At 41.1% G+C, this 12,063-nt stretch overlaps 1 protein-coding gene across 1 annotated transcript in view; it reads left to right on the plus strand.

The window, feature by feature from the left end:
• The window catches only part of LOC119373516 (zinc finger FYVE domain-containing protein 26), a 78,285-nt gene that overhangs the window by 41,601 nt on the left and 24,621 nt on the right, over positions 1-12,063 (plus strand). The window contains exons 28-35 of the mRNA XM_037643567.2: positions 2,621-2,781; positions 4,172-4,305; positions 4,402-4,469; positions 4,653-4,786; positions 7,264-7,418; positions 7,987-8,148; positions 8,778-9,021; positions 9,833-9,928. Of these exons, the coding sequence (XP_037499495.2) occupies positions 2,621-2,781; positions 4,172-4,305; positions 4,402-4,469; positions 4,653-4,786; positions 7,264-7,418; positions 7,987-8,148; positions 8,778-9,021; positions 9,833-9,928 (1,154 nt within the window). The remainder of the gene's footprint in view (positions 1-2,620; positions 2,782-4,171; positions 4,306-4,401; positions 4,470-4,652; positions 4,787-7,263; positions 7,419-7,986; positions 8,149-8,777; positions 9,022-9,832; positions 9,929-12,063) is intronic.

Consider the following 12,063-nt stretch of genomic DNA (forward strand, 5'->3'; position numbering starts at 1 on the left):
TGGAATTTTACTATTCGAACTATTTGAACTTCCCAAAAACAAATACAGTCACCGTCCGATTGAAAGTGACCCCTTCGGATTTTTAATATGCTTCACCTCATTACACTCTCGTATTGCGGCAAAGCTGTCTTTCAAGCTCCGTTACGGTCGAACTTAGCCAAGACGCAACGTCCGATTGGAAGTGGTCCCTAAATTTTCACTATGCTTCACCTCATTACACTCTCGTATTGCAGCAAAGCTGCCTTTCAAGCACCGTTACGGTCGAACTTGGCCAAGAGACAGTCAACGTCCGATTGGAAGTGGTCCCTAGATTTTCAATATGCTTCACCTCATCACACCCCGGTATTGCGGCAAAGCTACCTTTCAAGCTCCGCTACGGTCGCCAATGTATTAGCTCAAGAAAACGCTGGTTCCAACTTGGAGATAAAAGATGTGGCAGAGGTGGGGGCTCAATTAATACTGTTTTGGACCTGAAATTTGGGCAGGAAGTCCGAAAAATCGGAAGCCGAACCTTTGTAGCATCCAAAATTTTAGATGTTCTTATATATCGACGTCTACGAGGTAGATTTGGAACTCTGGACTTGAAGGCATAGGTTGGCAAAAAATGCGGAGCTCACTCAGACTCACTCATGAATTATATTTTGCCCTTAGAGCTCATTCGGACTCAGACTCACGAAAATTTTCCTCAGCTGGGCTCACTCGGACTCAGACTCACTGAAATTTTTCTCAGCCGGACTCACTCGGACTCAAACTCACCAAATTATTACTCACTCGGACTCACGCAGACTCAGACTCACAGCTCTATCTGAGTCTGAGTGAGTCGACTCATGAGTCCGTCAGCGTATAATTGGCTTTTTCGACCATGATGTCAATGCTCTTTATCCCCAATATCTCGCATAATTGGTGGTCTACTTGGCGCATTTTGATCTGTTACATTCAAATATGAATTATCAGTGGTTGCAAACCGTTTAGGATATTTTTATTGAAAGATATGACTCACACGAGATAAATTTATCAAGAACTTCCCGTGAAAATGTTGGTGGGAGCAAGTCATGGAACCTCCCCCCACACTCTCTAACTCACGCCTCTGATCAATAAATACTGAGCTGGCATATCAGCTCTGGGACTTTGAAGCACTTGTGACTCGGCGCGAGTATAGACGTGAGCCGACATTAGGCTGACAGTAATGCTGAAGTGGTGTAGATAGAACAATAGGTCGGCAAAAAGGCATGGAGCTCACTCAGACTCACTCACGAAATATATTTAGCGCTTAGGGCTCACTCGGACTCACACTCACCAAAGTTTTCCTCAACCGGACTCAGTCGGACTCAGACTACCTAAAATTTTCTCAATCAGACTCACTCGGACTCAGACTCATCAAAATATTACTCACCTGGACTCACTCAAACTCAGACTCACGGCTTGATCTGAGTCTGAGTGAACCTGAGTGAGTCGACTCATGAGTGAGTTTGCTGACCTATGCTTGAAGGGAGCACACCCTTGTCCGCCACGTCAGTTGGGCTTCCACAGAAGCTGACAGAGGAGGAGAGGCTGAGGAAATGGCATCTTTGCCTATGACGTGTAAAGTGTTGTCGGCAACACTTCGGTTGCACCAAATCATGTACATAAATACAATTCGGCCTCTACATTGCCTCATTCTTGATAAGACAACTATGAAACACCACCCCGCAAGCGCTTCATCAACCTAGCGAAAAGAAACACTTTAATGTTCCTATCTCATAAGAATATGCTTAGGAATCCTCTAACTTTTTTTCTGCAATTTCGCTTCGAAGTATTCGAAAAATATTCGAGAAATATTCGAGAAATATTCGAAAAATATTCGATTCGATTCGCACTCTTACTTCAATATTCGAATTCGCTTCGCACCCAAAATTTTGCTATTCGCACAGCTCTAGTAAATTTGTTACATGGTGAAGTCAGCAATACATATTTTGTAACAAATTTACTTCATTACATATTCCAGTAATTCATCGTTTCAAAATTTGAGTCTACATACAGTTCTGATCTGTTAGATCTTAAGGATTTGAGTGCAGTTAAAAATAACATTACAAAACAAAGCGTAAGGTTATGATGACATTATCGCTTGTCTTAGGAGGTAACTTGGCAAGCAGGTCCTGTTGTTCATACAGATTGACTCTGTTGACTTTATGAGCTTTTGTGAGCTTGGCATCTCGGAGACATACCTTTCAATCCTATTTAGTCGCACTGGAATTCCTTTAAGATATGGCCATAATAAATATCAACAAATATCTCCTAAAGAATTCGCTCACATAATAACTGGTACATATTCCTGGGTACTAAGTTTGCGCAGCATAAATGGAGACAGTCCACATAGCTTCTGTGTTCCTTCTTACCCCCTTTTATTTGTGCTGCACAAACTTGGAACTGAAAAAAATTCGCAAAGTCTGCTAATGTCAATAGGAAACCCACCACAAGGGTTTTAGCTGGTTTTAGCAAAATTTGTACATAACAAAGGTTGTGCACTTTGCATAGCTTGTGTTGTGTTCAAATGTCCTTGTGAGTGCCTGTGCATTTCGTGAGGATGTCTACTTTGAAACTTTGAACATTAAAGTAACCCTCACACCTTCTTTTCATTCAGCTGAGACCGATACAACTTCGCAGTCTGCTGGAAGCATCTCAGCAAAGGACTCTGAAGGTGCCATGTTCACAATGCCAGTGAAACCACCTCCACAGTCGGAATGGACGCCTGACGCGGCTGTGTCATGTTGCATGGCTTGCCACGTTGAATACTTTAGTATGGTAAATGTCTCTTGTTTGCTGCCCTCTTTCTAAATCACACCTTGCATCATTTTTCGTGTGCATGAAGGAATTTGCCAGTGTTGTTCATTGCCACTGTGTTTTCTGTTTTTAAAGTATTCTCACACATGCACACAGGTATGCTAGCGTATGAATCTTCATGGTTGGGACCAGAAGAAATTTCAAATAAAGCGATATTTCGAGTAAAGCGATTTCGTTATAACGATGGATTACTGTATTTCTCACATATGTTGGTCTAAGAATAAGAGATGGTGGTCTAGAAAGTAAAACATAGTCGTTTAATTTATATGTACAGTGGTCATGGATTGAAACGTGACCATTTAGGGCTGAGTAATACACATACTTTCATTTCTACCGTCTTCAGTTCGTGTCACATTGGCATAATTTCAAATCGAACGCTTACATCAGAGCCAACATTTCTGCCAACTTCCAGATTTGCAGTGACAATGCAGTTATTTTTGGCAATTCTGCATACCAGTTACTACACTAAAAGTTTTGATGCTGTGTTGCAATCTGTGTGCATTGTATATTATAATAACGTTTGAGACTGGGCTAGCTGGTTGGTTGGTTGAAGGTACTTTGTGGTCCACTTGCATAATGTTGCTATTTTATGTAATTGTAGCCATCTATAGTGATGTGCCTTGTCTACTACAGGAGTTCGGATTATTTAGAAGCATGTAAGATTATTTTGTATACATAAACAAACAACTGTCATGATGGAAACGTCAAGTTTACCTGGCGTTGCCATTGGTGGACTGTACAAGACAGCTTCTTCTTGCAATGGTGAGTGTTGGCACACTCCAAGTGTAGTTTGCCAGCGGTGGACTTAGTGTTTGCCATTATTTGTGAACCCCCTTATTGAAAGCCACACGTATGTCACCCATGCCTTCGAGAAGAATAGTCGAATAAAATTCTTGTAACAATAGCCTGAACAGGCGAGATTGCAGATTCCACCGGCTCATGTCATCTTGCCTGAGGCTTTGTGTGATGTCCAAATGTGTAAAAAGAAAAGGAGGAGGGAACAAATGCAAATGTGTTCGTCAAAATCTTGTAGGAAGCAGTTGCCATTTGCAAAGTGCATGCTGGGTAGCAGCGCAATACTGTACCACAGCAATCTTGTCACACGGGTTTCACCGAGGTGCATAGTAGTATAGTAGTAGTACCTGTGTGTTACTTGGGTACATTCATCCAGGAAGATCTTGCGAGGCAAACAATAAATGAAAGCATTCACGGCAACGGTGCCATTTGAGAAAGTGGCATGATCTTGGTATTGCAAGTTCTTTCAGCGGTAACCTTACGCAAAGTAACTTTAGCCTTTTGTTTGTAGTCGTTGAGCATTATGTTCATTTTCAAAGTTTTGTTTTGTCTGCAGTTCAGCCGAAGACACCACTGTCGGCGCTGCGGCCGTGTTGTGTGCTACACGTGTTCTCAGCAGACCATGGTTGTGGAGGGCTTTGGCCAATACAAAGTCAGGGTCTGCGATGACTGCTTCAATCAGACTGCGAAGTAAGTTCGGATTTTCAGCTGTTCTCTTTTGCAAAGTGCTTAAAACTCATTCTGACTAGCCTTACATGGGCTCCATTGCTTCCCTATACATTTCAGGCTCAAGAATGCAGAAGAAACTACATCAGAGTCCTCAGAGGAGCATGTTCATCCTGTTGAAATAATTGGTGCGTAGTTATTCATCTTCAACAGCAGCATTCACGCCCATAGAATTCTTACATGATATTGGATAATACAGGAGTACAACATTTTTTTACTGGTTATTGCTGTTTACCGCCACCACAACATTGCTTCTGGTGGCACACAAGACTGGAGTAACCAACTTGTGCAACACGTTCTGGTCTGCGCAGATGATGCAGCAAGGGGTCGCTCCGACTCCATCAAGACACCACGTAGTTCTTCTGTGTCTAAACACCTTTTCTGGCAATTGACCACTAGTGCTGAAGAGAACGCAGCCGTCAGGGAGCAGTTCTGCTACCATCGAGTATGCTGTCTTCTATTTGCATTGGCAGTACACTTAATACACTGAAAAATATTTTATTATTAACCCTTTCACTGCCTGGAACTGCAGTGAATTTTTCATAGGGGAACTGTCATGTATGGGAAGCATTAGCTGCTTATGCCATGCACTCGATTCTTGTGGCAATTAACTCTAATACTGAAGTTATTTGATGATTACTTGGAGGAATATTTCAGGACCCCTTTGACACAAAATGTAAAACTAACTTTTGCTTTATAAGTAAAATACCATTTTATAACCCTGATGAAGCCGCCCTTTGTAATGAGAAGAGACTTGGTGAGCCAGAAAATACGCATAAACGAAATAAGGGCAGTGTTGTGATATTAATTTCATTTAATATCATTAAGCCTAGTGGATTTTTTATCAGTGAAAGTTTGACCGCATTGTTTTCTAAAAGTGCCATACTGAACTTTGCAAGCTCGATCAAGTCTTCTTGAGCCAGGCTTAAGGGGAGACGTGGGTCTTGAAAAGTGTGTTTTAATAGTTGGGTGAACAGAATGAAATTTAATACACTTATTCAGTTCTTTCTGCAGGTTCCAAATCTCCGAGTAGATTTTTAATAGCTGCATTAAAACAAAAGATATGCTAGTTCTGCAACGTTTTCTAGCACAATTCTTACGGGGATTTTTGGCAACTTCTTTTCATCAAACACAAAAGCAACGTATGTGGCAAGATTGCCAGAAAGCTGGTCTAGCCGATGATGCTATTTATTTTCTTATAATGTTGTTTGCCAAATGATAATTCTCGATAATCATAAAGTGTATGAAACAAAAATTTTTCACTCATATTTTCATCCGTTTATTTTGCATTCAAAGTTCGATAAAAACAATCAAATTAGCATCATCGGCTAGACGAGCTCTCTGGCAGTCTTGCCACATATTTTGTTTTTGTTAGAGTTGTGCGAATAGCAAAATTTTGGGTGCGAAGCGAATTCGAATAATAAAGATTGAGTGCGAATCGAATCGAATAATTTCGAATAATTTTCGAATATTTCTCAAACATTTTTCGAATAATTCGAAGTGAAATTACAGAAAAAGTTGCAGAGAATCCCTAAGTATGTTCTTGTGAGATAGCAACATGAAAGTGTTTCTTTTCGCTAGGTTGATGAAGCGCTGGTAGGGTCATATTTCATAGTTGTCTTTATTATCAAGAATGAGGCAATGCGGAGGCCGAATTGTATTTACGTACATGATTTGGTGCAACCAAAGTGTTGCCGACAACACTTTACACGTGATAGGCAGAGATGCCATTTCCTCAGCCTCTCCTTCTCTTTCAACTGCTGTGGAAGGCCAACTGATGTGGCGGACAAGGGTGTGCTCCCTTCAAGTCCGGAGTTCCAAATCTGCCTCGTAGACGTCGATATATAGGAACATCTGAAATTTCGGATGCTAAAAAGCTTCGGCGTCCGATTTTTTGGACTTCCTGCCCAAATTTCAGGTCCAAAACAGCATTAATTGAGCCCCCAACTCTGCCACATCTTTCATCTACATATTGAAACCAGCGTTTTCTTGAGTTAATACATTTGCGACCGTAGCGGAGCTTGAAAGCCAGCTTTGCCGCAATACGGGGGTGTGATGAGGTGAAGCATATTGAAAATTTAGGGACCACTTCCAATCAGACGTTGACTGTCTCTTGCCTAAGTTCGACCGTAACGGAGCTTGAAAGGCAGCTTTGCCGCAATACGGAGGTGTGATGAGGTGAAGCATATTGAAAATCTAGGGACCACTTCCAATCGGACTTTGTCTCTTGGCTAAGTTCGACCGTAACGGAGCTTGAAAGGCAGCTTTGCCGCAATACGAGAATGTAATGAGGTGAAGCATATTAAAAATCTGAAGGGGTCACTTTCAACCGGACGTTGACTGCATTTGTCTTTGGGAAGTTCGAATAGTTCGAATAGTAAAATTTCAGTGCGAATCGAATCGAATAGCAAACACTATTCGAAAAATATTCGAAATTTCGAATATTCGCACACCCCTAGTTTTTGTGTTTGACAAAGCAAAGTTGCCAAGAAGTACCCTAAGAAATATGCTGTCAGAAATTGTATATCTTTTGTTCTAATACAGATAATAAAAATCTACTTGAAGATTTGGAATCTGCAGAAAAAACTGAATAAGTGTATTAAATTTAAGTCACTTAACCCAACTTATAAAAAACTTTTTCAAGACCCACGTCTCCCCTTAATAGGAAAAATAATACTTTGAAATTTATGACATCTTACTTCTCTATGGGTGCTGTGTTTCTGCCATGAAATTTTAAAACTAAAGCAGTGACTTCCGTCTTCTCCCCTAATTATTAGTGCAAAATAAAATGAAACATAGTACTGAAAGACTTTTTTTTTCAGTCTGAAAAGATTTAATTATAGTACTGCATAGTGTTCGTTTGAGTTACAAACTTTCAGTGATGTGAATTACTGGTTACCATTTCTTGTAACTTTCTTCCAGGCCCCAAGTGTTTCGCTCTCACTCGCCATTCTGGAAAAACATTCCAACCAGGCAGACTGTGCCACTTATATCTTGTCTCTTTCTGATAGTCTTTTTGCTGTTTTGGCACCAAAGAGCACTTCTGAGAGCTTCGTTGACTATGGACTCATAATCACGTGAGTGTCAATATTCTTTACCCCTTCTTCTTATTGTGTGGCTTCTGAGTGGTTAGTTAGCTAATGAGAACATAGTCAGGGTTATTGTACAACTAAAATAGACACGTGCTAAAATAAAATAAAAAAGGAAAAATACACAATTTACCTAAGTGTACTTGTTAAAGGTCAGTTAAAATTTTTTTTAGGAATAGCTGAAATTTTTTTTCAGGAACTGATCACTTGTTTAAATCCGTATTCAATATATTGATGTTTGGCTGTGTTTGTGTGGTTTACAAGAGCTGTAGATAGGAAGGGGGAAGCAGGTTCATATGAAGGGCAGTAGTAAGGAAAGACAAGCTAGTTGGTTTGAACGCATTGTGGAATAGCACAAAAAACACAGGGACACAGGCAAGACACAGGCAGTTGAAAGATAGCGCTTCTATCATCTCTCTTGCCTATGTCCCTGTGTTTTTTTGCGCTATTCCATAATGCATATGAAGGGATTAGTTACACATACAAAAGCTTGGCAATAACTTTCTGTTCAGTTCTCATCATTTGTCCATCCACCTTCTCTTTTGTTGCTTTTCAGCATGCTCAAGTCATTGATCCTGAGAGCCAAGGTGAAGTTTCTGAGTGCAGGCGTAACAAGTGGCGTGGCATGTAGTGACGCTTACCTCAGGAGACTGGACATTGTGCGTCTCATGGTGAACGCGAACTGTCAACACCTTCTTCCAGAGGAAATGCTTATTCGGTGAGCAGTACTCCATGCTGAAATGGTATCGGCTATTTCTAGATCCTGCAACTCACTTTTGCATTCCAATTTCCAACATTGTCATTTCTTCCCTGCCTATTTTGTAACACTGTTTTGCTGTGTATGTGTATCGCATCTCTTCTGCAGCTCATTTACTAATTAGGTAATCAATGCTAACTGAAAAATTCACTCGTTTGTGCAAGCTGGTCGTGAGAAAAACACCGTTGGTCCTATCGCTGTATCTCTTTTACCATTTATAATTAGCTTATCCAGAGTTTGCTGGGACGCACTATACATATTCTACGATGTACACAGGAAATTAGTAAAAACTTAAACTTGATTGCCGAACATGCTGTTAACTTTTCTCTGCAGTAGCACGAACAAAATAGCAGACATTATACTCCGTTTCATAGGTGCGACGCTATGCAAGAAGTTTGGTCAGCAATATTTTAAAAACACAATATTTATGCAGCAATAAATGCAGCAATATTTTATGAAACAGAGTATAAGTCTTTCAAGGCAACACCTTGTTTACACATCCCCATGCTACATACAGTTGCCATTATTTAGACAACAGCTGCTCTTCAGAGCAGTGGATGCTGTCTTACTCTCAACTTAATGTCATGCAGAACTGCCAATAATGGAGATGAGCCTGGCAGCCGGCGCAAGATTGGTCGAAGCCTCAACTCGGACCAAGTACCGGAGCGCAAGCTGAGGGACCGTCTTATGGAGACTGAACGCATGGCCCTGGCTCTTGAAGTCTCCACCAAGTGTGGCCTTGAGACGTCCGGTGTGTTTGCTGCTTGGGGATTGGCACTTCTGCGTGCAGGTGACTGGTCATCTGCTAGGGAGAAGTTCTCGCACTGTTTGCAGGTGAAAACGCATTTTTACCTTAGCTATAGTAGTGTGTCGGCTATTTTTGGATACTTTACGAAGATTGGCATAAATGTGTGGATGGGTCATGTGATGTATCACTATTGACATGCCGAGTAGCATGCTCAGCATATGACTAGGCACTCATCCCCAGCAGACTCTCTCTTAATGAGCGCCTATCTAAGGACATGGGAATTGAGAAGTCGTGAAGAGTTGAGAGGAGCTTTTTCACAGTAAAAATGAAAAGTTAACATTTATTAGTACATACTATTGTACATAAGCTGAAAGTTAATCCACTATGTTATTTGTCAGCTATGGATGCTATAATGAGTATACCTTACGTAATTTCTATATTTGTTTGTGGCTAAAAGCAACTGTGTTTTGTGTTTCTCAGTGATTCAAATTTAATTTTGGATTGATAGAACCAAGTGATCCAATGACTGGAATGTGCAGGCTGACCATACAGCAGCCTCCTTTTGGTGCTCATTGCTGTCGCATACAGCACTGCTCAAATGTGTTTAGGGTTTAATCAACATTCTGCTTTCAACTGTCTGTATAGTCCAAACTTTTCTATTGAAAGCAACAAATTTCACTCATATAAATTCAGTGGTGGCCTGATAAGAGCACTTCCGCATTGCATGTGCGTCTGAATTTGAAAATCAAAGTTTTCATTGAGCCAAAACACTTTCTGAGAGCCGGCTCACAAATACAGTAGCAGACAGTAGAAGCAGCTTGTAGAAAATGGCACCACATTTTGGAAAAAGCGTGGGTATGTGTTCTGCTCTCTCATGAAGGGTCTTTGTTGTGGCAGAAACTCAAGGACTCTGGCAGTTCATCCAGTGAGAGTCCACTACTGAAGGAAATTATTGAGAACCTTGAGAAGTCTCGCTACCCTGGCATAAGCAAGGTAGGAATCCAAAGGATTTTATCTACTCTCAATTTTTCAGTCAGAGGCTCTTTGATTAGTATCGAAATGCAGATGCTTGCTCTGGATGTTGTGTTTTCTTAAACTTTGTGTCACCTGAAAGGGGTCATGAACCACTTTTCCAAATAATTGACCTCAGCATAGGAGTTTATTGCCTCACGAATTGATTGCTGCAAAAATTTCTCAAGTTTGCCAAGAATGAGCAGAGTTACAGGGATTTGTCGTGCACTTTAAGTGCTTTTTCTTTTCTCTTGTCCCGACAAGCGCGCTGGAAGCTAAGCAGGGAGGGATGGCTCAGGGGAAAGAAGTTACATTGGCATGTGTCATGTCCTTGAGTGCACGGGATGAAGCACGATCGCTCTCTCCCGCCGTTACTCTTGTGTGCAAGTGTGGCTCACTTTGTAATGTTAGCAGACTATGGAACACTGTGCCAGCACGTGGCGGCACCACATGGCAAGAAGCACATCATCTAACCAATACGCCACTCTTGATTTATGTCAGCTATTGGCCAATAGCATGCTACCTGCTGTTTGACGTCAAGCAACGGGTGCTGAAGTGAGTGAGCACAGGCCTCTATGAAAAGAGGGCGCCTGAGAAAATGGCAACTTCGTGTGTAACTCTCCTTGTTAGCACGACTGCAAGGTATGGCTGAGATGTTCATAGTAGTGTCTGCTATCCGCCGAGTGTGATTTTTCACCAAGCCCAAGGTGTTGTTCATGAGCCCTTTAATGGGGCTATGCAACATTGCCTACATGTAGTCAAGGCTCCTGTGAATATGTGAACCAAGCATTGTGTCACTTCGTGCAGCAGCAAATTTACAATCCTGTGTCAAAAGCAGCCACAGATCGCTTGCTTTTTCATTTACAATGTTGTCACCAACTACGTGATAAGCAGAACCAACAGGTATTGGCAGACTTCATGGTCCTCGGAACATTCTCGGTAATAGCGTCACAGCATTGCTAATCTTTCATTAAACAAATGAAAAGTACACATGTGTAAGAAATCAGAAAGGTGGAAGAAATATTTCATACAGTTTACTGGCTTTGACAAACTTGTAGGGACCATTAAAACTTGTTGAACTTATCAGAAGTGCTGTAGGCTCGTTAAACGGAACCTCAGAAAATATGTTCCATTTAACAGGAATTCCGTTTACTGAGAGATGAACAGGGGTGTAGAATACAAGCCCGAAACTAACAAGAAGCAGTTGTTTCATTTAAGCAGCTATTCTGTTTAAGAGATTTCCATTTACTGAAAGTCTACTGTACTAAAAAAAAGGGAAGCAACAATATGCCAGGTGTGTCCAAATATCTGTTACTTGAAAGCAGTGAATGAAGCAGGTTTACAGTGGTAAGGTAATTACCAAAGGGGCACTTATTTCACTCTACTGGATAGAAAATAGTGGTTTCAAGTGTTCCTTTCAAGGGCAGTGCATTGCTTTCTGCTGCTGGCATGAGTTTTGCTTGCATGTGTGCTATTAGCGCACTAGCATCCTTGCTGATTCACTGTGTGTATGCACTGGTATTAACAAAATGGACTGTGAATAGTATTAACGCTAACATTAATGTTACACTGGGTGTTTGCCAAATACCACCAGTTTCCCAATGGTCTCATCTTGTGCGCCGTTGAGGTGTGATGTCTGCAATCCCGAATGACAGTTATAGTCACATTAGTGTTGTGAAATGCCTGATCGTCGTGGCGACCATTGTTCCTTGTGCACTGCTAGTATTGCACCGTGTGTTGCATTGTGTCAACATGTTGCACTTTTGCAATGGTGAATCTTGCTGTCACTCTGAATGCTTTTCACTTTGCACATCTTTGCAGCGAAGCTGTGCCACCATTGTCATTGTCAACGTTGTCATTGCAGTAGTAGTACAGTGAAAGCTCGTTAATCCGGATGTCGCGAGACCAGAAAAACTGTTCGCATTAACCGAATGTTGAATTATTGAATATATCAAGAAAACAATAAATAAATGTCTATTGCATCAATGCACTTTCATTTTCTTGAGGAATATGCAAATATATTAATTATTTTGCATAAGAGTAGTGTAAAAGCAGCAATTTTCGTCATTTGCGAATTCATTCACAATGTGAACACGGGTCAACACCCCCGTGTCTTG

Source organism: Rhipicephalus sanguineus, chromosome 11, assembly GCF_013339695.2.
Source record: "Rhipicephalus sanguineus isolate Rsan-2018 chromosome 11, BIME_Rsan_1.4, whole genome shotgun sequence".
In the NCBI taxonomy this organism is placed as follows: Eukaryota; Metazoa; Arthropoda; class Arachnida; order Ixodida; family Ixodidae; genus Rhipicephalus; species Rhipicephalus sanguineus.